This window comes from Cydia strobilella, chromosome 16, assembly GCF_947568885.1.
Source record: "Cydia strobilella chromosome 16, ilCydStro3.1, whole genome shotgun sequence".
Taxonomy (NCBI): Eukaryota; Metazoa; Arthropoda; class Insecta; order Lepidoptera; family Tortricidae; genus Cydia; species Cydia strobilella.
The window spans coordinates 9400988-9425319 of NC_086056.1; the positions used below are offsets into that span (position 1 = coordinate 9400988).

Here is a 24332-nt window from a genome sequence, read left to right on the forward strand (position 1 = left end):
TTACTACCCTCGGAGGAATTAGTAATTCTGAATAAATTTGATCCTCGATCAGAGGGCGCTACTAGCTTTGGCCTACTCTCGTATGGAGGGCGTTGACGGTTTCGTTTGTTATTTAACAATTTTAACGCATATCAGTGAAAGAACATGGGTCAAAATAATAAAAATAATTAAAGAAAAAAAAAATATTTATCCATTATTTAAATACATTTTATCGTATTTTTATAAATCTTCATTTTTAGTTTTAAAGTGTGTCGATAGATGGCAGTGAATTTACGTGGTTACAAAATTTACTATGACATGACAGTACCGCTCTATAATATTATATCCTCGTTGCTAATACAAACCTACTAATTAGGAAAAATAAGGTTATTATATGTAAGTATAATCTACACGTTTAGAAGCTTTTTAATTTGTCAAAGAGCTACTTACTGAAAAAATATCTATCAAATATGAAGTGTGTCATATGAGTAGAGTTGATGAAAATCTACAAAATTCTTTGTTTTGTATAAATATTCTTTAACATGTTTTCGTAAAATAAATTGTAAAAAAAATACCAAAATGGCAGACGTAAGTACTTGTAGAGCACTTCTCAACACTTAGTATTTTAATTAATCGTAATTATAGTAGGCTGAGATCGTTCACACAGTAAATGAGTACAATGCATCGGACTTGAAGAAGATTTTTTTGCATGCAACAGTATGGACATGTACAATATGCATCTAACCAGTGCAGAGAGCGTTAGAGTCAAACATGAAGTGCGTTAAGTCATGATTAAATTAGGTACTTGAGTCTACAACAACATTTTTATTTAACCTTTCGAGACCCGTGGCTCCCTGGGTAGCCAGCTATATGTAAACTATTATATGTCGCCATAGTGTATGCTATTGTATGTTGCCATATGTGTCCGGGTCTCGAAAGGTTAAGCAGGATTTATCTCCTGCCACTAATGCCACTATTATTTAAGGGAGGAACCCTAAAAATGGATGATTGGTTTTAAACCAATCATCCATTTTTAGGGTTCCGTACCCAAAGGGTAAAAACAGGACCCATTACTAAGACTTCGCTGTCCGCCCGTCCGTCTGTCACCAGGCTGTATCTCATGAACCGTGATAGCTAGACAGTTGAAATTTTCACAGATGATGTATTTCTGTTGCCGCTATAACAAATACTAATAAAAACAGAATATAAAAATATTTAAATATTCTCCCATACAACAAACGTGATTTTTTTGCCGTTTTTTGCGTAATGGTACGGAACCCTTCGTGCGCGCTTCCGACTCGCACTTGGCCGGTTTTTTCACACTAGCTAAGATGACCCTGCTCATTGCTCAATAATTCAATATGTAAGTACCTAAGCCTTAGATACTAAGGTATGAAATACTGACGTGCGTTTTCTTTCTTAGAACGTAGAATTTGACGAGTGGTGTGACCCGGCGAATCCTCGCAAAATTAAGGCTGAAGACATCATGGCAGCCGCAAGACGCATCGTTGGATCCGTCCTGAAAACTCCTTGTTCGGTAATTGGTCAAATGTCCATTGTCTCTAATTAGCAAATAAAAGGTAGGAGTGCAAGTAAAAAAATAAAATTTTCTTAGCTATTTAGTACAGACTTGTTCTTGCGTAAATAATTTAGGTACTTAAAAAGGCATTCCTTTTTTTTGGTAGTTAAAAAAGTATCTTAATTATCACATCACACTTCTTCTATTTGCAGAAGGCAAACATGGGCGAGCGACTAGGCTTAGAAATGTATTTAAAACAAGAATTTCTACAATATACTGGAAGGTACATCACTAAATTTAACTCCGATTATTACAGTATGCCTACTTACTTTAAGGGTTAAATTAAAACCGTCCACCTCTTAAATTTTTCCCGCAGCTTTCCGCAGAGCGCAGTACTTTTATTAAAAATAAACAATTTTTCTCTTACTAGAAATTTTTGATTTGGAAGAGACTATGTGTTTTGTTATCTTGGTTATTGGTTAATTTTTAGTTTCAAAGAGCGTGGTGCGCGCAACGCTCTGATGAATCTAACAGATGAGCAGAAGAAAAACGGAGTGATCGCAGCGAGTACCGGAAACCACGGGCTGGCAATGAGCTGGCATTCTGCCAACCTTGGTGTCCCCTGTATTATCGTAATGCCAAAAAATGCCGCCATTGTCAAACGGGCTAAGTGCGAGACGTACGGTGCCAAGGTCCTCCTTCACGGCGTCAACATGGGAGAGGCTAAACGTTTTGCTATGGGAATTTCTAAGGAGAAGCATATGATGTATATTAACGGGTAAGAACAAAGTGCCATCTTTACTTACTTCCAATTCGCTGGACTGGAATAGCCCTTTATTAAGCCCGCTCCAGACTACGCGGCGCGAAGCCGCGAACGCGAGTGTGGAGTCGATGTCGCTGATTAGCGAACTAGACTCCACACTCGCGTTCGCGGCTTCGCGCCGCGATTCGTGCACGAGTGTGAAGGGCCCTATACGATACGCTATTCTTTCTTGCATCTGTAATTTAGGCAATTTCGTGTCAGACTGCGACTGGAATACAGAATGTTCATGTGAAAATTTAGTTGATTAAGTACTTAATTCTCGTTTAAGATGGCTAAATAATCAAATCAAAGTATGATACGCCTTTAAGATTTTTTTTACATAGGTGATGTTATAGAGAAATTCGCACCTCCGTTGATCGCCAAAGGATCTAGCATTTAAAATCTTGGAGCCCGCTCACAGTGCTCTGTTGAAATGGTTGAAATTTTATTTATATCGCAGATACGTGTATTAAAATTACGGGTCTCTGTTGTTTCCCATAAAGTTTTAAGTCATACATTTTATTTGGCGCCTGTGCCCAAATCCTTCAAAGACTGAAGTTTGCTGTTTCCACCTGTCCAATAGGCTCGCACACAAGACCCTGAGAGTTAGATTCCGTGGTACAACCCTACAACACAATATTTCCCCAAAGTACCTCGGAGTTACACTCGATAGAAGCCTAACATACGGATTGCACAACGAGAAGCTGAAAAGTAAAATAAGGACCAGGAACAATATAGTCCAGAAACTTACTGGAACCTCTTGGGGAGCCTCTGCGTCCTGTCTGCGTACCACGGCACTGGCACTGGTTTATTCTACGGCTGAGTACTGTGCTCCAGTATCATCCATACTGTCCATCCATGCTAGTGCCGTGGATGTGCAGCTGAACGAAACCATGCGGCTCATTACTGGTTGCCTCAAACCCACCCCAACTTTCTGGCTCCCTGCTCTTAGCGCCATGGAACTACCACACTTGCGGCGAAAAAAGTGTCATCTCCGTGAGGCAATAAAAACTAAACACCAACCCATGCTGCCTATCCACAAAGATCTCAGTGATTTCGGAGCGAAACGACTCAAGTCCCGTAACCCGCCAGCTCTTGGTATGGTGCATGCTGACAACGAGTGGGATATACATGATTCATGGATGGCTGAGTGGAATGCCCAACAATCCAATGGTGAACATCTTTTCACACTCAACCCAAATAGACGCCCACCTGGCTTCGATAAACCGCGCCGGGTATGGAGTCAATTAAACCGCATTCGAACAGGCGTTGGAAACTGTGCTTACCACTGGCATAAATGGGGCTGGTGTGACTCCCCTCAGTGCATGTGTGGTGACCCCGAGCAGACGGTCGAACACATTGTTCTGGAATGCCCTCTCACCAAATTCAAGGGACGGATTGAAGACCTCGCGAACCTCAGTGAAAGGGCCATCGAGTATTTGAAGAGTGCAGACCTCAATCTTTAGATTAGAATTCAATTTAAATCCAGTAACTGTAAATGCCATACGATAAATAAATAAAATAAAGTCATAAATAATGTATTGTTTGTCCACATTTTCGGTAGTCATAATTGCGTTTTTCTCAGAAACGCGTAACTTTTCAGGATTGCCATTAAAACAAACCTAACCTAACCGAACCTATTATAGGATAACCTTACGAAAATCCTGAAAAGTTAACGGTTTCAGAATTATGACTAATGATAATCTGACAATCATTACATTATGATTTTCAATAATTATGTCAAACAAAGGGACCCCTAAAATTACATATTAACTTTCAGTTACGATCACCCGAACATAGTAGAAGGCCAGGGTACTATCGGGCTGGAGATTATAGAGCAAATTCCCGAGATAGAAGCGATCCTTGTGCCCGTGGGCGGTGGGAGCCTGTGCGCCGGCATCGCCACCGCTGCTAAACACCTCAAACCTGACGTTGAGATATATGTGAGCCCTTTCGTCGATATAAGTAATGAATCCTTTTTCATGCCCGAATTCGGGTGGATCGACGAACGCCGGATACGCGCGTGAAATTATTGATGCGTATACAATTTAGCCACATCTTCGTATCTCATTCAAGATTTTGGCCAGTTTTCCCAAGAATCACGTGGATTGTTACATAAAATGAGTTGTTTTTGTGCTTAAATTTAAGCATAATATAAATTACATTACATTACATTACGTTACATTGGTTACTGTAATTTTACAGGGTATTTGCACTGACAAATGTACCACAATGGTAGAATCGTTAAAAAATAACGAAAGAACTGCCGTGCCCATAGATTCAACTATCGCCGACGGTCTGAGTGTACCTCTCATCGGAGTTAATACATTCCACAGTTTAAAAGGTCTACTCGATAAAATGGTAATTAATATTATAGCAGAATTTTATCTTTTTACTAATTTTTATAAAATATTCCCTGGACTTAGATGCAATCCTCCAATCCAAAGTCACAAGCAAAGTGCTGTTTCTTCCGATTAAAGTCAATGACATATGTTACATATATATCATTATCAAGCACATTAAATTTGGTTTTTAATACATTTTTTTTATAAAAGGTCGTAGTAAAAGAGGATTGGGTAGCTCGAGCCATCATGCACATCGTAGAGGAAGAGAGGTAAGTAATAATGCACTCGTTCTGTTCAGTTTACTAGTTAGAGTAGTTAGCCATGGAAAGTGAAGATATAGAGGCGGAATACCTAATCCTATAAAACTTCGTCTGTCGTCTGCTGCTGAGCACAGGCCTCCTTAAAATTGCAGTACAATCCTAGCCTTATCGCAACCATCCACTGGTAGCTCTATATATTAACAACATGTCGAATCTAGACGTGTGGCAGTACGTCTCACGGTACCCAATTATCAAGGGTATCAAATATCAAGGTTCAAGTATTTTCTCAATGTACATCTTCCATCACAACACACGTTTCTTTCCTTATAGTACTTTGTGGTTTAATTGTTTATTCCCTTATAATTCTAGGTTCGTAGTGGAAGGAGCTGGTGCCGTGGCCATAGCCGCTATTATGGCGGGCCTCTTTCCCAATCTCAAAGGAAAAAAGTTAGTGCTCAACAAATTTTCTTTATAACGTTAACAAAAGAAAAAGAAAAAAAATCAATAAAGAAATTTAATTTAATTTAAAAGAAAATTAAGTATATATGAAACACGTTTTAATAAACAGGAGGAAGATTCTAATTTAACAATTTGTTAAGGTTCTGATAAGAACTGAACTGATGAAACCGCAGCCAAATAACACTAGACCCTACTCATAGTGTTGTGTCCGGCCGGTGAGTAAGAGCTCAACGAGGGTGCGGAGTGTTAGGGTCGGCAACGCGCTTGTAACTCCTCTGGAGTTGCAGGCGTACATAGGCTACGGAGACTGCTTAACATCAGGCGGGCCGTATGCTTGTTTCCCACCGACGTAGTATAAAAAAAACTCTACAATCGTCTTGATCTCACGCACGACTTCAACTTCATTTCGCATGCACCAATCAGCGTGAGCAATCTTCAAGGTCGTATCAAAATAAGATCAAAATCGTAACAAGTTGTTAAATCTGAATCGGAATCCAGGTTAAGAAATGATTTGTATTTAGAACCGATAGGTACTAAAATGTTTACAGGGTATGCTGCATCTTATCGGGAGGCAACATCGACACGTCGATCCTGGCGCGCGCGCTGGAGCGCGGCATGGCTGCCGAAGGTCGACTGGTCAAGATGAAGGTTTCTACACATAAAATTTATATAGCTACTCAACAACAATGTCGATGGGGTTTGAATGGGTTCCCTCTAATTTGGCTTAGTCATAGTCAGTACCTTGTACTAGAAATAGAAAGCTAAAGAGCAGTTTGAATAAAGAGCTGTTGGTTGCCCCCAGGTGACGGTGAGCGATCGACCGGGCGGCTTGGCGGAGCTGTGCCAGATGATGACAGCGTTAGGAGTCACTGTGCGGGACTGTGTGCCTGAGCGCGCTTGGGTCAAGGGCGATGTATTCAGCGTTGCGGTATAATTCGTTTTGCCCATTCGATAAACAATACTTGAAAAGCATAGCGTTGCTGGGTGCCTTGCCAAGATAACAATCGTTCGCTCTGTAGGCACCTTGTGCAGCTAATGTGAAAGTTAGGGATCCAACGCTGAAATGACTAAGCCTTGTAGAACTCCACTCATAATTCTTACCTAACTTAGATTTTATGGTCACCACTAAATTTTGAATCCTTTTAATTTAGAGTAACTTTTGTAGTTGTGATAAGATTTGGTTTGTCTTGGTCAAAGGCAGAACTGTAGAACTGCTACCCAAGTTTCTATGAAAACCGAGTTCTCAAACGCGTCGTAACGAAAAGCCTATTTGCCTTCCAAACACTAGACTGTTGACCGACAGGTCCTCGGGTCGTTTTTAAACCCTTTTTAAACCTATTTCAGATGAAACTTATAGTAGAAACAAGAGGGTGGGACCACACAAAAGAGCTTATTGAAGCTACCAAAAAGAACTATAAGGAATACTACTTCCATGAAATGAATGAGGGGGAGAAGGCAGCCGGCTCGCGTCGCGGGCCCTGCCTCGCGCCGCACCCCGTTTGTATGCAGAAGTAGCCAAATGGAATTTAAAAAAAGAACGTCGATATAGCTGAAATTAAACTACTGACTCAGTGGCCACAGCCTTCCTATTACCAAACTACGACGATGTTTAGTATCTATTTCTGAAGAAACTTCCTCCGTATCTATCCTGCCGTACCACGTAAAATACTTGCATACCCAGCAACACGTAAACAATAAATTGGAGTTCAAGTAAGCTTTAAATGTAATGGTTACAAAAATATTTCGTGAAATTAAGTAAATAAACATTTTTGTGTGTCCTCTTCCAAAATCATGTCCTTAACTAAAAACAGACTCCATATTGACATCTGTAAATTAGCAAATTTACCTATAAATAAATAGGTTTATTTATTCCAAACTGTATTTTATTTCTAATTGTTAATAGGACCATGTTAGTACTTACATTTTTCATACGTGCGTGATTAGGAAGTAACACAGGTAAATTTTATTGGTTTGTTTAGGTATACTTTTCCAATGTCGGCAATGTCTATTGACCATTTTCATGTACAGTAAGTGTGTGTTGGCATCCCTAAAGCCATTAAGAAGCAATACAACAATATTGTACTATATATGGGCATCTATGGGGAAAAGTGGCTAATATGTGAAATTGTGATAATGCCATACTCTCTGGCAACCACACATTCCATCATAGTTTTATTACCTGTGGATTAAGTACACACTATTAATTGGTACCTAATTTTACTTAACAAAAATTTTTATCAAGCAGAAACGTCTGCGAGCGATACTACATTTTTTTAATATAAAGGAAAAATGGAGAAATTGACACCTCCGGCAGGACTCGGACCTGCGACGATTGGAACACCGGTCCAATTGCTGCCGAATCGGTGCCGAAAGTATAAATTTTTCAATTTTTCCTTTAATTAAAAAAAATTTTTTTTGATACTTATCTACTTGAAACAAATTGTACCTATACAATACCTTACCAAAAAAATCCCTACCAAATAAATTATAGTTTTGGAGTAGGTAGTAGGTACAAGCCAAATTCAGTTGGGATTGCTGTAGGTGTAGAGCATCTCTAAATTTTTTTTCAGATTTTATAATTCGTTTGTGGACTTAAAAAACAAGACGATATAAACATTTTTGCGTTTCTTTGAAATTCCTCTCCAAGAGAAAGGGGTTGAAAGTGTATAAACCACGGATTTAGATATGGTATAAACAGAATAAGTTGATTACTGAATCTGAAATGTTAACTATATGGGGCATTTTCTATGAAAAGGGATCTTATTGTCGATGGCGCTTACGCCACACAGCGTCGCGCGGCATTGTTTTTATATCGGAGCATCGTTAATAATGGCGTAAGCGCCATCGACAATAAGGTCCCTTTTTATAGAAAATACCACATTTATAGGTCCTTGTGCCCCTTAAAATTCACACATCACATCACATTTGGAGCTGATCTGATACTACGGTCGGAAGTTCAAGTAGCCAAAGGAACTCTTCGATAGAAAAATGTAAACATAAACATATTAAGTTTAATATTTAATAGATCATAAAAAGTACTTGATAGGCATGCAATCATGCAATTTTTAATTTAAGTTAGCTTGTTTGCTCTTGTAAACAGAATATTCAAGATATAAATAAAACCACCCACCATGCACCCACCGTATAGATCGTGTCATTCGACTCATTCGTATCGTATTGTCATGTACAGTCGCCATCAGATATATCGGAGCGGCTAAGGCGCTCACAAATATCTGAACACGCCTCTATTGTCAGGGCGTTAGAGCGCCTGTTCAGATATTGTGAACACCTTGGCCGCTCCGATATATCTGATGGCGACTGTACTTAATTTTGACAAATCTGCGCTTCATCGTGAATGACACGAACGAACTATATCTTCTATCGTCTTCCAGGGCGTTGTTCCGGCTTTTTGTCACGGCTTATGGGAGCCTGGGGTCCGCTTGGCAACTAATCCCGAGAATTGGCGTAGGTACTAGTTTTTCCGAAAGCGACTGCCATCTGACTTTCAAACCCAGAGGGTAAACTAGGCCTTATTGGGATTAGTCCGGTTTCCTCACGATGTTTTCCTTCACCGAAAAGCGACTAGTAAAATATCAAATATTTCTTTTTTTTTTTTTTTTTTAATTACAAAAAGGCAAGCACTTGACCGCAATCTTACCTGATGGTAAGTGCCGATGCAGTCTAGGATGGATCATGCTTACCTAAAAGATGTCTATTCACTCTTGATTTAAAAAGATCCAAGTTATAGTGGACTGGGAATATATTTGCAGGAAGTGAATTCCACTCCTTAGCCGTTCGCATGATAAAGCTGGATGCATAGCGCTTAGTACGAATCAGTGGCAGAGTAACGACGTAAGGGTGAAACGCAAGTCCGCGTCTAGTCCCACGGTGACAGAATGGAGATGGGGGGATTAAATTATGTAATCCCATCGCACACTCCCCGAAATGTATCCTGTAGAACACCGATAAACAAGCTACCTTTCTACGGTGTTCAAGGCTCTGCAGTCTAGCCTCCACTAATCCCTCTACTAATATAATTTCGTACATAATAAGTTCCGAAAAACTCATTGGTAAGAGTCGGGGTTCGAACCCGCTACCTCCGGATTGAAAGTCGCACGCTCTTACCGCTAGGCCACCAGCGCTTGAATAAATCTTTTCGTATTTTCCAGTCCGCTTGCCATAAGTTTTGGTAAGGGCCCTCCACCATAGGTACTCTTTGCCTTGACCGTTTTAAATGCTGGTAGGTACCAAGCCCGTACCTAGTAAACATTGTTTCAAACTATAAAATCGTGGACGTCGTTCTGACACAAACCGTCATCAAACTATATAACCAGATACAAACATTTCGAAAATATTAAAAATTCTAGTGTTTTTATTGACCCTCAACTCTTTATTTCTACACAAGGAGTAATTATGTCTAAAAGAATTGTAAGTATTATTTATTATAAATGTTAAGCATGATTCGAAAATTTAAAATACCACAAAGCGGAAGAATGCGAGCGTAAAATTATCTACTTTGTTTTGACTATTAGGTAGGTATAGGTATAGTAAAACGTCTGCTTTAACTTACTCTAGTAAGATAGTTTTGTACTATTGTACCTATATGAGGAGCGCCTGCGCTTCAATAGATCGTCATTTAATTCATTTAATTAAAATTAAAAAAATTGCGAAACGACAGATTTTATGATGAACATCAAAAAAAAATCTTAGCAATCTTTCCTATTTAGTTGTTTCTGCTAATACTTTAATATAAATAATATATTTATAATCTTCATTTTAGGATAATTATGATCCAATGAGCGACCCTGACAACCCCCAAACGGTAAAGTTTGAAGATATCCAAGCCGCTCTATCACGAATACGACCCTACGTGCCTGTGACACCTGTTATAGTAAGGACTAACTCATTAAAATAATATGACTGGTTTTATTTTAACATTTCAAACTATACTAAACATTCGTAAATCTTTTTAGCCATCGCATCAAAGCAAGACGTTCACAATGAATATCATTTACAAGATGGAAAGTGTCCTCCCATCCGGATGGTAACCTTTTAATATTCATCATAATTATGTGTACGTGTAAACTAAAGTTAGATCAAGACAAGTCTGCAACGATTTTGATAGCACACGCAGTGCAAGTACGACTTGGAGCTAATTGTAATTTTTTTTCCAAAATCTATACGATACGTAAATTTAAAAGTTAGGGATCTATCCTAACAACATTTTGGCGTTGCTTCATAAAAAACGTTTAAACAAACTTTGCTTACGAATGAAACACAAATTTTTTGATTGTTCAAAAACTGATGAGAAAATTGAATTTTATCCACAAGAGTGGCACAGTAATTTTATACAAATTTTGAGTTGTTTTCTTATGTGGACTTAGAATTGGTTTTTAAATGATGATTTTTAATTATAAATATTTAATAACGTTCCTTTGGATTTGATCTTGTTCGATGTTTTACAGTTAGTATTTATTTTCCTTGCGTTGGTGTGGATTTGTTTAACCCTCATGCCTTAAAACCCTCACAACGCTCAAGACTCCAGTTTTCGAACCACTCGCTACGCTCGTGGTTCAATTTTGGAATCTTTCGCTTGTTCGGGTATCTATATAAGCACGGGCTGTCATACAACAACTTTGCCCCCTTGTAAGAACAAATACATAACTATTAAGTTAGTAATTACATAGGTTGTGCAGTTATTTTTGTGTTGACAGCCATAAAGAGCGCGGGGCTGCAAATGCTCTTCTCAAAATACCGAGGGACAAAAAGAAGGCCGGCTTAGTGATTGCATCTCTAGGGAACCATGCCTATTCGATGTCTTACCACGCTGCACGCATGAATATTCCAGTCACCGCGATGTTTCCTGACTTCGTTCCCATACAGAAGCTGCAGAAGATCCACGCGCTTGGCACTAAGGTGCTTCTTATATTTCTATTTTGACAAATTATCTTCACATTGAAGACGCACAATCACGTCGTGCAAAATTTTTCTACTGAGCCCACTATTTACGAGCATTTTAATTATATTGGTGTACCACGACACAACCAATTTCAGCGCCGAGAGTTGGGGTAATATATATGCGAGTTTCCTGGCAACTACCTACCACATGTATTAAACTAGTCTAGTTAGGTACTAGACAAAGTTTATGTATTTGAGAATAACATCGTGAATTGTTGAGCACTTACTATTAAAGTCTCTCGTTATATTTATAGTCTTAAAACCTGAACGCCGAAACGAGTAAGTAATTCAGTAATTTGTAGTGTTTAACTTGCTTTTTTTTCAATGTTTCTCTAAGGTGCTGGTGCGAGGGACCCACATCGCGGACACACACAAATTAGCCCGGGCCATGGCGAAGGAAAAAGGACTCATATTTATCAATGGGTTAGAATTTTTAGATTGATTGAGCCGGGTTTTCTAACTAAAAAATATTTAAAATACCGTGGAATGTGTGTGGCAAATCAAGGTCACCGGGTATTCTACGAGTGCAACATTTTTCACTTACGCGCACTTAATAGCACTAAAAGCCTAGTTCGGACTACGTTAGTAATTTAATCGAATGGCGAGTATTACGTGCCCGAATACCAAAAATTTTGTCGAGTAGATTAGTCAGTGATAATTCACTCGACTAATGTCGAGTGGATCCATTTAGTTCTATTTTTTTCTGGCGAGTGAGCCTCCCCCACCACTCTTACTAATCTACTCGACTAAATTTTTGGTGTTCAGACACGTTTAGTAACTAATCAACTCGCTACTCCACTAAATTACTGTAGTCCGAACTAGCCTTTCATTTTGAAACTCTGCCTACTCACTTGTAAGTTGTAGGACGCTCGTCTGTAGTGCGAATGATTTTTGGTCAGTTGATCGATTTTAGTATAACCGAATTACTCGACTAAATTACTAACATAGGCTTAAATACTTAGACGGATGTAGGTACCGGACCGCGAGCTTGGTCCCGCGCATATCTCTTTCTCGCTTTCACTCATAGCTGCATCCTTAAGGGGCCGAATTATAGTTTAAAAATGGATGGTCAATGTGAAATGTGACCTGACCTAAAGAAAGTAACTTGAACTAAGAACAAGTTTGGGAACAAATCAAATTATTTTATTAAATATTTTGATTTGTGTTTTTTTTTAAGTAGTCACACTACTATATATAAATTAAAAACTGTAATAGATGTCATATATTAAAGAAAAAGACCACTGGAGGGCTTCGTCACTTTTTCTTTAATATATGACATCTATTACAGTTTTAAACTTGAACTAAGTTAATGTTGCAGTCGTGACCACCCAGACATCTTAGCCGGACTCGGGACAATTGCGCTGGAGATCCTGGAGCAAGTGCCCAACGTGGACGCGGTGCTGGTGCCCGTCGGCACGGGCGGCCTCGTCGGCAGCGTGGGCACCGTCATCAAGAGGCTCAAGCCCAACTGCCTTGTTTACGTAAATTGTTTACTTTAATTAGACTTTAATACTTATTTATTGCCGGATGGGCAACCTTAAAATCAAATCCTTTAACATGGGCTGGGAGGAGACAGGTAAATACCGGGACATGTATATGCACTTATAAGCATCTTATAAGAAGAAAAGGCGGAACTTTGCCCGGGAGTGAGCAAAGTTCCCCCACATCCCTCCTAATCAAGTGGGGGGTGGCCCAACTCGCAATAATCTCAACCAGTGTAATTATACCAAATTCTTGATCACTCTTTTCAAAGGCCTACTTAGAAAGCTACGTTACGTTATTAAGGGGGCGTCCAAACGTACGTACGTACGTAATGCAACGTTCGAAGATTTTTGACCGGAGGCCGGTTCTGGATTAAAAAATGGTTAGTTTTGGTCTTGTTTTGATACGACCTTGATCGCTCACGCTAACTGGTGTACTCGAAATATGCCTATGCGCGCCTATGCGCGTGAGATGTCTAATGAGTCTAATAACGTCAATAAAAACAATAGTTCAATCAGAATCGACCTCCAGCAGTTATTTTCAACTTTGATTTAACTTAAAACTATGTCTGTTTTCAGGGCGTGCAGTCAGAACTAATGCCCGTGTTTGCTAAAGCACTGGAAGCCGGAGAACCGGTGACTATTCCGGAGGTGAACACTATTGCTGACTGTTTGCAGGTGACCAGAGCTGGCGTCAATGCCTTCCACAACGCCAAATCTGTCATTGACAAATTGGTATGTAAAGATTACTGCAATGTTCTTCCACCAGAGTACAGGACTAGACTTTTTAGTAAAACATAGAGTAACTTATACATACTGTACCTTTAACAGGTTTTTAACAAGTTTTCAGAGATAATATAATATGACATTGATGCATCAAGGCGGTTTGCTTACAGAGGACCTCCCGGGAAACGCGAATCCGAAAATTCGCTATCTGCCTCTTTATCGCTCGAATATGCAAGAGTGACAGAGATGTTAGATAAAGCAATGTTCTTGTTTCACGATAGACCCTCGGATTGTTGTAGTGGCGCCCTGGCGCCCCCTATGCAGAGTTTCGCGTATCCCTATTGCAGAAATACGACACGAAGTTCGCACAGTTAAGAGGTGTCTTCGGTGTAAAGAGTAGGTACAGCTAGATATACTCTCCCCCAGGGTTAGTTAATTTGGGGTTCGAAACTAGCATTAACGCTCATCATCATCATCATCATTCTAATTTTCAGTTGCTTGTAAAGGAGGACTGGCTAGCACGTGCCATACTAGCGCTGGTAGAGCAGGAACGCTTCGTAGTGGAGGGCGCTGGTGCCTGTCCGCTCGCTGCAATCATTGGACACTTGGTTCCTGAGCTAAAGACGAAGACGTAAGTTAATGTTTCATCCTTCTATTGAATGATTAGATATTTTGCCCCATGCTAGCCCTGATAGAGCAGGGGCTTCGTAGTGGAGAGCGCTGGTGCCTGTCCGCTCGCTGCCTTCATTGGACACATGGTTCCTAAGCTGAAGACGAAGAAGTAAGTTAATATTTCGTTTGCTAGCGAAAGACTGTATAACTACTATAACTGATAAAGCTGGAGCGCTTTGAGGTAGAGGGCGCTGGTGTATGCCATCTCGCTACTACTATCATTGGAAACTTGGTTCCCAGGTTCAAGCCATAGTTGCTAGATTGCTTGACTGACATCAGTAGCTTCAGTACTGTAGGTATATGGTTCCGCTACTTCCGCTTCATGTGTACTAAGTACAAACCCAAGAGTTAGTCCCGTTATCATATTACTAGGACCAGAATAAGGTAACTCCCAGAGGTAATTAATTAAGTTAATATTCCTTAGGTAAAAGCAAGTCAACCGTGGAATGAGACCATGGCTGCTTGGCGAAGTGTAGGCACGTTTATAGTAAACTGTGATTGATTGTCTCCAATTTTCCCACGTTTTTTTTCAGTGTCGTATGCATTGTCACCGGTGGAAACATAGACTGTAGTTTCCTAGCCCGATGCATGGATAGGGGTCTAGCAGCAGAAGGCAGACTCATAAAATTCAGAGTATGTAAAATGACATTTTACTTTCGACATAAAAATCATGAAATGCACTAAAACAGAATTTGTTTGCTACGATACTATTTAATTTGTAAATAAGAGATATAGTGACACGAAAATGTTCGTCCTACGAGGGCCCCTACCCTACCTGAAGAAAAATAAAAAGAGTTTAATCGAGCTCATGCGATTAGTGAGCAAAGCTTCTAAGCTTTTTAATCTCTAGATTAGATCGGAGGCTTTTGCAATAACAATAACGCATCTAATGCGACATTGTGAAAAATCGATATCCCACTGCGGCACACGTCGACACTACGTACGCTCTGCTTGCCGTTCCGTATGATTATGTGGTATGATTGTTCGGGGGTCGAGATAAAACTTATTGTAACTTCAAGTACCTAGTTATAAATGCGCTGTAAATATTTGGTTCAAATAATAATCTCAGCACTTTTTACAAGCTTTACCAATGCAACTTGCAACCTATGTATGTAACTATGTTTACATTGTACGAGTCAAATCTTGCAAGTTAAATTTGACCCTCTTCCCAACTTCCAATGAAGCTGAAAAATGGCATACGCATGTAAGTCGGGTGACAATGCAATATTATGGTAACATCGAGCTGATCTGATGATGGAGACAGGAGGTGGCCATAGGAACTCTGTGGTAAAACAACGAAACCTAATTGTGTTTGGAGTTTTTAGAATTGTCTCGATGACTATTAGTTGCCTGTGGAAAGAAAAGTACAGTCAGCGGTAAAAGCTTGTACCAAAAATGAAATTTATGCCAAAAACTTATTCCGAATGACTATTAATAGTTAAACACAGAAAAATACTCACACGTACAGTCAGCAAAGCTATTAGTTTTGCTGATTATACCTATATTATATTCAAGCAATATAATTATGACCGTAAACTATAACTTAAGTAGTACTAAAAGTTATTTTGTAATGACAGGTGAGGATCAAAGACAGTTCGGCTGAATTGGGCAGATTGATGAGGTTGGTTGCGGATCTGGGATTTAACGTCGTACGCTATTTCCGCGATGCTGTGTGGGTCGAGAATGACGTGTATCACATAGAGGTTTGATCTACTAAAGTTCTATGATAAAGCTATTGTTGCTGAGCATAGATATCTGAATAGGTGCAGTATTTATATTTGTGCAACAAGAGGCCTAAGTATTTAGCTGCGAGTGCTAATTTTAAGATCCGAGTAAGAGAAATATTCAATAAGTACCCCTATAGAATCATTAGCGTGGTGAGTGGTTAGTATTTTGAATTTTGAGCATAGCGAGGGACATTTAAGTCACGGATACATAACAACTTTGGTCTCGTGTGGCATACCTGCAACTTTTTACTTCAACAGTAATAAGAAGGAAAAAGAAACGGCACTTGACCCACTACACTACACTACAGTTCCGTTCTTCTTCCCTTCCCTTTCTCGTTCGCGTACCTATTTATCTTATTTATTCTAATCTAATTTATTTACGTACTTCTACTTATCCAGAGAGACGAATTACTTTATATTTTTGATTTTGATACATTTCATTTACACAGATGCGAGTAGTGTGTGAGGGAAGGAATTTGGAACACTCTCTGGAGCTGAAACGAGCGTTGGACAGAGCATATGCCGGATTAACTACGTTCGACACTGAACCGTTTAACGATAAAAGTATGTGCCCGTGTTATGTTGCCAAGATCTGATCGAGGTAAGCAGTCAAATCCATACTAATATATAATATTATAAATGCGAAAGTGTGTATGTCTGTCTGTTACCTCTTCACGCTTAAACCGCTGAACCGATTTAGTTGAAATATGGTATATAGTTTTGCGTCCCGGGGAAGGACATAGGGTAGTATTTATCCCAGAAGTCATCCTTTAAGGGGGTTTTTATTTAATCGTATGGCATATGGTGATAATTGTGAAATAGAAACAGTGTAAGTTTTGTAAGTTATTAAAGATCTACACATAGACCAGTCAGCCACTTTATGGCTTCGTCGCTCAGGCTGTGGCGCAGGTCTTCGGGAGGGCCGGCGACATAACGCGTTATAGGACAGTCATGAATGATGTGCTGGATGGTTTGTGCTTCCGCACCGCAGCCACAGGCCGGGGAATCCACCCACCCACATCGGTGTTTGTAGTAGGCGCATCGACCATGGCCAGTACGCAGTCTATTAAGTTTGCACCAATCTCGTCTACGGAGGTCCGATCCCATTATTCTGGAGCGAGGCGTGATATCAGAGCCTAGTTTTCCCGCCATTAACAAGACCCACGATTTTGCCCACTCGCGTTTGAGATTAAATTGAGTATCGGCTAGGTTTTTGGCGATGTTACATGAGGGATTCCTGAATTTGAGCCGTTGCTTGTTTGGCTCTTAAAAACTCTGCATAACATGGTAGGTTAGGGGTCTTTAAGGGGGTAAAAAACGGGGGTAGAAGTTTGTATAGGGAATCGATAAAAAGCAGATTGGATAAAAATAAGCTACCTAAATTACTAATTCCACGCAGACGAAGTCGCGGGCCGAAGCTAGTAATAAGATATGTTGTTGTAATAAGCCCTCATACAATTTTATTATGTAACATAGGCGGTCTTCAGCTTCACATTGGATGCGGATTCGCATTCGCACGCCGCTCCGGTGTGCGAGCGGGACATCGCTAAATACGCGCATAGCGCTGTCACGCTCATACACCGGAGCGACGTGCGAATTCGCATCAGTGTGACAACCGCCATATCTACATAACGTAATGTGGGAGTTTGTAAAGTAGGAACTTAAAAGATCCTTTATTTATTAGATTCGCGACTTGTAAATTACCGGATTTTTATTCTATCTGTCCTGTGCGTGGGGAGTTGGTCCCCTAAAATAATAATAATAAACTAGCTAAAGTTGGCAGATTTTTGACAGTTATGAATTGACGCTTATTTTCATGAAGCTAAGACGCAAACATATATGATATAAGGGTCAATTTATAACTATCGAATAATCAATTCTTATGTTTACGTTTTAACATCTATTATTTATATAACAAAACAATTATTATTACTCAAATCAAATACATTCCAGTGACCTCTATCCTCCTAAGGTTGGTATTCTTAATTTCTTTGTCCAATGTATATTGCGTCTCACATTTTGCTTAATGAGAGAGTGAGACACAATGACAAAGGCTCACTATAATACTTAGGTATTTAAAAACTTTGATGATTTAAATCATGTTGAAATGAAACAGTTGCATTTGTTTTGTTCCATTCAATTTTAAAACAAAACAAAATCAACTTTATTTTCAACATTATAGGTTTAAATTTCACTGGCAAATTTTGGACTTTTCATTTGTATGGCTGGGCCTTAGCAAGCTATTTTTCAAGGTCCCGTACCCAAAGGGTAAAAACGGGACCCTATTACTAAGACTCCGCTGTCCGTCTGTCTGTCACGAGGCTGTATTTCATGAACTGTGATAGCTAGACAGTTGAAATTTTCACAGATGATGTATTTCTGTTGCCGCTACAACAACAAATACTAAAAAGTACGGAACCCTCGGTGGGTGAGTCCGACTCGCACTTGTCCGGTTTTTATTTTATTTAATCATATGGCTACAAACTGGTTGCTTAGGTTCCTGGTTGGTAACCTGTCCAATTTCTTGGTCCAATGTGTATTTGCATTTCACATTTTGCTTAATGAGAGAGTGAGACGCAATGCACATTGGACCAATATTGGACAGATGAAATACCACCCTCAACTTCAAACTGGTAAATCCATCTGTCAGATTATGCGATTTTGGTATTAAGAAAAGGTAATAGGGTAAATATTTGCTGAAAGGGTATGAATGGATTTACCCAAGTTTGAAGTTAAGCGACACATATAATATTGGTGGAAGTATAATAATTAATTGCTTATTGAGTAGGTACTATAATTTAACATCTAGTTTCTTCTAGGAAGCTATTATAAAAGATTGTGTTGTATTCAGATACTGTTAAAATTTTATTATAAGTATTTATAAAGTCCTACTTTCAATGAGACACCAAAATGGAAACCTAACTCCACAAATGAACTACATTAAACATCAAATATATTTTATTGTTTTAAAAATAACATCACACTTATTGCCTTATCACATTGGAAGAACAAAAGTTCATGTCTTATTGTAAACAAACAAGTGATAAAGTTAAAATAATCATTCACAACATCAATATGAGTACATATACATATGTCTGTGAGGGGTCCCCTGTTGTCTATTGATGCAAGGTGTTCATAAATGTAGCCATTTTGATGTCTCGCTTGCTCAATCCGTTTACATCATGAGATGATAAAGTTACCTGAAATTAATTAGATAGGACGTTTATTTAATGGCTGTTAATCATTAATACAATTTCTGCTGGTACATTAATGAAATATATTGTAATATTGAAAAAAATCCTTGATTTTTATAAAACCATTAATAATAGCTTTCCACTCAAAGGTGCTATTTTTTTTGCTTTTTTTGTTCAATACCTATCTTAAGAGTCTTAGAACCTTAAAATTGAATCCATAATAACTATAAAGCCATTCTTTTTTTGGCTGTTATCTGAAAATTGTAGGAAACTTCCAGGTTATTTACTGGGGAAAAAAAGTGAATTTATAAATAAAGTATTGGGAACTTACCTGTACTTTGTTGTAAACATTGAACCATTCTGGGTGGTGGTCCATTTTCTCTGCTAATAATGCTACTCTGCTCATGAAGCCAAATGCTTCATTGAAATTCTTGAACATGAATTCTTTTTCGATGGCATCTCTGTTGCTTTGCACTTTCCAGCCCGCATTCAGCAGTGGTTGAAGCAAGCTGTTGCGCTCATCTTGGTTCAGTTTGTCTGCCTGTAATTTCCATAAATGATACAATTATTAGATACTAATAGGAAGCCAATGGTAATCACGACCTACTGGCAATTTACTAATTTATCAAGCTATTAAGTTATGAATACCATTTTCCTTTTACTTGGTGCGGGCGGAGAAACAGTAGCGTAACCGGTAGCGACAACTCGACTGGCATTGATTGCGACTCGCGCGCGGTGAACGCTTGCGGGGTGAAAGTGTATCGCTGCCAAACAGGCTGCTTTAAGCCAGGCCCTGTTCAATGTCATTTTAAATTTACAATTATACTAAAAGAATAACAAGCACCAGATAATAATTACGTGTATTTGACAGGTGTAGTTACGAAAAACATATATGTAAACAAACTTTTATCGATATCCGTTTTGAAAAGTTTGGAAAGTATTTTTCTTTTAAAAATTACGGTCACCGTAAAATGGCCAAATGAACTAGGATTTGAAAAGTAGAGAAATATTTAAAAAGTACAATTTTGACGTTTTGATACGTCACATCGCACGGCGCGAATCGAAACGAATGTTGGGGTCGTTGGGGAACCAAACAAAATTAATTATTTAAATCTATTTCAGTTTATTATTTGAAAAACCTAGTAAAATACAGTATTTATTATATGTTAAAATATAATATCCGATGGACGCGCTGAGACGTTTACTGCCACCGAAAATATTTGAAGTTATCGACAGAGCCGGAATTTGCACTGCAAAAGAAATTCTAATTCTTTCGAAATGGGATATAAAGAAGGCTACAAATCTCAGTACCGATGATATTTTATTTCTTAAATCTATTGTTGCTGATTGTGTTTCGCCAGAAAGTGTAACCGGTGATATGTTGTTGTTAAAACAAAATCCAAGAGTATTAAGTGGCTGTGAAGCAATAGATTCGATCACAAACGGTGGGTTTCGGGCAGGTACCCTTACAGAAATTTACGGAGAAAGTGGTTCTGGTAAAACTCAAATAGGACTTCAAGCTGCAGCAAATACTTTCAACTCTGGTTCTGTTTTCATATGCACTGAAGATGTGTTTCCTGTTAAAAGATTGAAACAAATGCAGCAATCACTTGTTAACTATGTTCCTGATGATAACATTGGCAAGAACATTTTTATAGAACATGTTACAGAGCCAACTGAACTACTATCTTGTGTGAAGGTGCGGTTGCCAAGACTTTTAAATGATCAGAAAGTTTCACTAATTGTTGTGGACTCAATTGCTGCACCGCACAGGACTGAAACAACAAATTATGTTCAGAGAGCTGAAGACCTTAGAGAATTGGCAGTAGCTTTGATAGAAATAGCTAAAAGATATAGTATTGCTATCGTTTGTATTAATCAGGTTACAACAGCATTCGATGGGACAGATAGTATATTGCCATGTTTGGGTCTTGCTTGGTCCAATATGGTCTCAACCCGATTAATGTTAAAGAAAACCTCAAGAACAGTTCTGAAAACGAATGAATCATCTTCTGCCCAAGAATATTTGCACGTAAGAGAACTCTCTGTGGTGTTTGCTCCTGATTTACCTAACAAAACAACTGAGTTTGTTATCACTTCAAATGGTATAATAGGTGTTTAAGAGACCGTAGTCGATATTAGAGCAAGAATTTTAAATTGATAGATTTGTCGTTGAAATTATACACGTTTTGTTACGTAATATCTAAATAACAAGTATTGGTTTCTATTAGCACGTCTTCTCATCTTGCCTTTTAATAATGAGGTCGCAAGCGTGCGTCACCGGTAATATATGAAAAGAAGGGGCAGTTTTTAAAAATTCATCAAAAATTTATGGTGGTAAATTATACAAATTGATGTATAAGAATAGTTTCAACAAATGTTGTAGATTGTTTAAGTATCAAAATTACGTTGAAATTAAGTCGATTTTCAGAGAAATTGTCACTTGTTTTGAAGTAATTTCTGGAGAAAATTGATTTCGTCTAACTTTCCTTTACACTACTTCAGTCATAATAATAAAAATGTAGTCTGATAAACGTCAAGTACAGGATATGTGTGATACAAAATTACCATGTTTAGCCGTCCAAACTTTACGAAATTTACAAATAAGAGCGACAAAATTAGTGCTTTACGCGCGTTTACCTAAACGTCCATCAGAAAAGCAAACATTACTAATTTAGTGAGTCTGTTTTCAACAAATTGATCTGATAAAAGGTAAGATAAGAAGATGCGCTGATAGAAACCAGTACTTGTTATTTCAATTAGGTAACAAAAGGTGTACAATTTCACCGACAAAATCTATCAATTTTACATTTTTGCGACTAAAATCGACACCGGCCTGTTAAAATATGAGATTGTAATTTACTATTATTTAATAAAAATATCAAAAAATTTAATGTTTGCCTTTAGCTTTGTACATTTTTATAATAGTATTTTTCATCTAGATGTTACGTTGTATGATGGAAGGTGACCGAGTATTCCTTATTGTTCCCACGCTTTCGCAAGGAATCTCGGCAATGAGGGCTATCGTTTTTTTGCTCACCAGTTGGCGCCTCTGTTGATGGTGGTCCAAAAGACTATAGAACAGCTGTCAGTCATTGAAGTGACAAATGACATTTGACATTTCGAACTATGGAAAAGACCACCATCTACACTAGCGCCCCTAGCGGCGAATTCATACGCGATAGCCCTCATTCTCTCCTATCGCATTATACTCCGACAAACCCACTTTGTCAGTAGAACAAGACGCGAAATTCAAATTTTCTGTGGGCGAACAATCCTTCGTGCCTATTTTTTTTTTAATTTACCGCCTTTTTCTAAACTTTGACTTAAATGGCTACATATATATTATACTACTCTTTGCCTTATACTTACTTTATTCTTTGGCTACCATCATGAACAGAAAATCTTAATTTACAAACCGAATGTTTTTAACAGAGGCTCGAACAAACTGCTAATGTCACTGGGCAAGTTGACACTATCTATTATATGTTTACAGTACACTAATCCCTAAAAAAATGATTCATTAAAATTATTTACTGTTTATTCTAATAATTTACATTAAACATGTCTTGTAATACGTGTGCAAAGCCCTTCACATTATTACGTAAAGAGGTTAGTTAATCTATAATCGAACAATATTTTTTAACGTAAAAATGTACCCACTTGCACAAATTGTCGATTTGAATTTCAGAAAGGTTGCCCAGGTTGTGGATTCAGTTACTGCTCCAAATGTTTAGAATACAAGATATTTTTACAAAAAATTAATTCAGAAGCCAAGGTAAGGTCGCATTGTCATTCTATATTTTGAAATCATTATTGAAAATGTTGAGTGAGAGAATCATAAAATGTTCCAATCCCTCTTTTATAGGTTTGTGTAAAATGCAAGCAAGCAGCTCAACAATCAAAAGAGGCTAAGCCGATTGTACCACCAGATGCATACTTCAAGTAAGAGTTCAAAATTGATCATAATCATCATTTTAAATTTCAATTTGATTACTACTACTTAATAACTTCTTTCCTACCTAGGCGGATTGGAACAGTCAAAGATAATTCCAGCACTGATAGCAGCGACAAACAAAGGATACGAAATGAAAAAGATCAAGAAATACAAGCCAGATTACATAAGTTGAAAGAAAATGAGAAAGTGAAAACCTCTGAGGAGGAAATATCAAGGCGTCTTCAAAACATCAAAGGAGAAGTGCCATCAACTTCTGATACTGAACTGCTGGAGCGACTGGCGAAATTAAGAGGTGTACCGGTAGCTACATTACAAACTAAAGTAAATGAATTTCTCTATTATTCATGTACAAACTATTGTTCTTCTAAGTAAAAAATACTGTTTTGTTGCACCAACCACAATTAAAAGACTGATTAACGTCAAGCTACAGAGAACTATAAAACTTTCCATAAAATAAAATTTAGCAAACGGTAAAATGGTGAGACGGTTTGGTGCAACTGTGCAATTATTTTGCTTTTTTACAGCCAGTGCTGGTAGCACCTGATACAAGGTCAGAGCAGGAGCAAGCAGATGATTTGCTTAAGCAATACCAGGCTAAGACAGCCATTGATACTAAATATATTAATGAATTCAATGGTTTGGTTAATGATATGGAGTCTAGACTGCAAAGTTTAAAAGGAAATGGGGGCCCTTCTCAAACACGAAATGTTAATCCTGAAGACACACCGTCAGAGGATGAAGAAGATACTGTTAAGAAGATTATAGAAAAGGTATATATATTTTTACAGAGGCTCAATATATTTTAGCGATCTAAAAAAGTCCATCCAAGTACGTCTCCTTATTATTAAAACCATATTTTTAGTCTTTTTATTAAAAAAATACTTCAAAATTAGCCCCATACTTTTCTTACTAAAATTAGGCTAAAATTTTAGATGCTTGTTATAGCAACATTGCATCTTTTTTAGTTGAAAACTGAAGCCTTTCTTGATGAAGAACTTAGTCCCACAAGCAATGATGAGCTACCATTTTGTGAAATATGCAATGAAGATGCTACTATGCGCTGTGTTGGTTGCCGGTACCTTTTCTGCAAACGCTGCTTCTTGGACCACAAGGATGATGATGATGGCTGTGATAGATATGAACCCTACACTCCACCCAATCGCACCTCTGTTTAATGTTATTTGTGTCAATCTCAGGTGAAGGCAGCTTATGTTGATTGTCAATAAGGTATATAAAGATGCCAATATTGCAA

General features: G+C 38.3%; 5 protein-coding genes across 6 annotated transcripts; 4 read left to right on the plus strand and 1 right to left on the minus strand.

Annotated features, from left to right (window-relative positions):
• Positions 1 to 431: 431 nt before the first annotated feature.
• Positions 432 to 6983, plus strand: LOC134748663 (L-threonine ammonia-lyase-like). Its single transcript, XM_063683456.1, has 11 exons — positions 432 to 567; positions 1403 to 1516; positions 1711 to 1781; positions 1989 to 2276; positions 4081 to 4243; positions 4506 to 4661; positions 4856 to 4914; positions 5275 to 5352; positions 5913 to 6012; positions 6167 to 6292; positions 6709 to 6983. The coding sequence occupies exons 1-11, from the start codon at positions 559 to 561 to the stop codon at positions 6877 to 6879; spliced, it is 1335 nt and encodes a 444-aa protein (XP_063539526.1). The 5' UTR covers positions 432 to 558; the 3' UTR covers positions 6880 to 6983.
• Positions 6984 to 9689: 2706 nt separating this feature from the next.
• On the plus strand, positions 9690 to 23038 carry LOC134748307 (L-threonine ammonia-lyase-like). Of its 2 annotated transcripts, XM_063683060.1 has the most exons (13): positions 9690 to 9792; positions 10145 to 10255; positions 10338 to 10408; positions 11079 to 11280; positions 11660 to 11745; positions 12641 to 12803; positions 13383 to 13538; positions 14024 to 14160; positions 14735 to 14834; positions 15779 to 15904; positions 16378 to 16529; positions 22814 to 22900; positions 22991 to 23038. In XM_063683060.1, exons 1-11 carry the CDS (start codon positions 9778 to 9780, stop codon positions 16522 to 16524), a joined length of 1314 nt encoding a protein of 437 aa, XP_063539130.1. In that variant the 5' UTR covers positions 9690 to 9777; the 3' UTR covers positions 16525 to 16529; positions 22814 to 22900; positions 22991 to 23038. The 2 variants fall into 2 exon arrangements, with proteins under 2 accessions (XP_063539130.1, XP_063539131.1); XM_063683061.1 differs by lacking the exon at positions 15779 to 15904.
• Positions 18869 to 19944, minus strand: LOC134748134 (pterin-4-alpha-carbinolamine dehydratase). Its single transcript, XM_063682838.1, has 3 exons — positions 19771 to 19944; positions 19454 to 19663; positions 18869 to 19128 (listed from the first exon to the last, which is right to left on the minus strand). The coding sequence occupies exons 1-3, from the start codon at positions 19927 to 19929 to the stop codon at positions 19045 to 19047; spliced, it is 453 nt and encodes a 150-aa protein (XP_063538908.1). The 5' UTR covers positions 19930 to 19944; the 3' UTR covers positions 18869 to 19044.
• On the plus strand, positions 20180 to 22004 carry LOC134748133 (DNA repair protein XRCC3). The gene has a single exon (XM_063682837.1). It carries the CDS (start codon positions 20306 to 20308, stop codon positions 21242 to 21244), a length of 939 nt encoding a protein of 312 aa, XP_063538907.1. The 5' UTR covers positions 20180 to 20305; the 3' UTR covers positions 21245 to 22004.
• On the plus strand, positions 22687 to 24255 carry LOC134748531 (abscission/NoCut checkpoint regulator). Its single transcript, XM_063683322.1, has 5 exons — positions 22687 to 22734; positions 22991 to 23067; positions 23149 to 23380; positions 23605 to 23850; positions 24046 to 24255. The coding sequence occupies exons 1-5, from the start codon at positions 22687 to 22689 to the stop codon at positions 24253 to 24255; spliced, it is 813 nt and encodes a 270-aa protein (XP_063539392.1).
• The last annotated feature ends 77 nt before the right edge of the window (positions 24256 to 24332 follow it).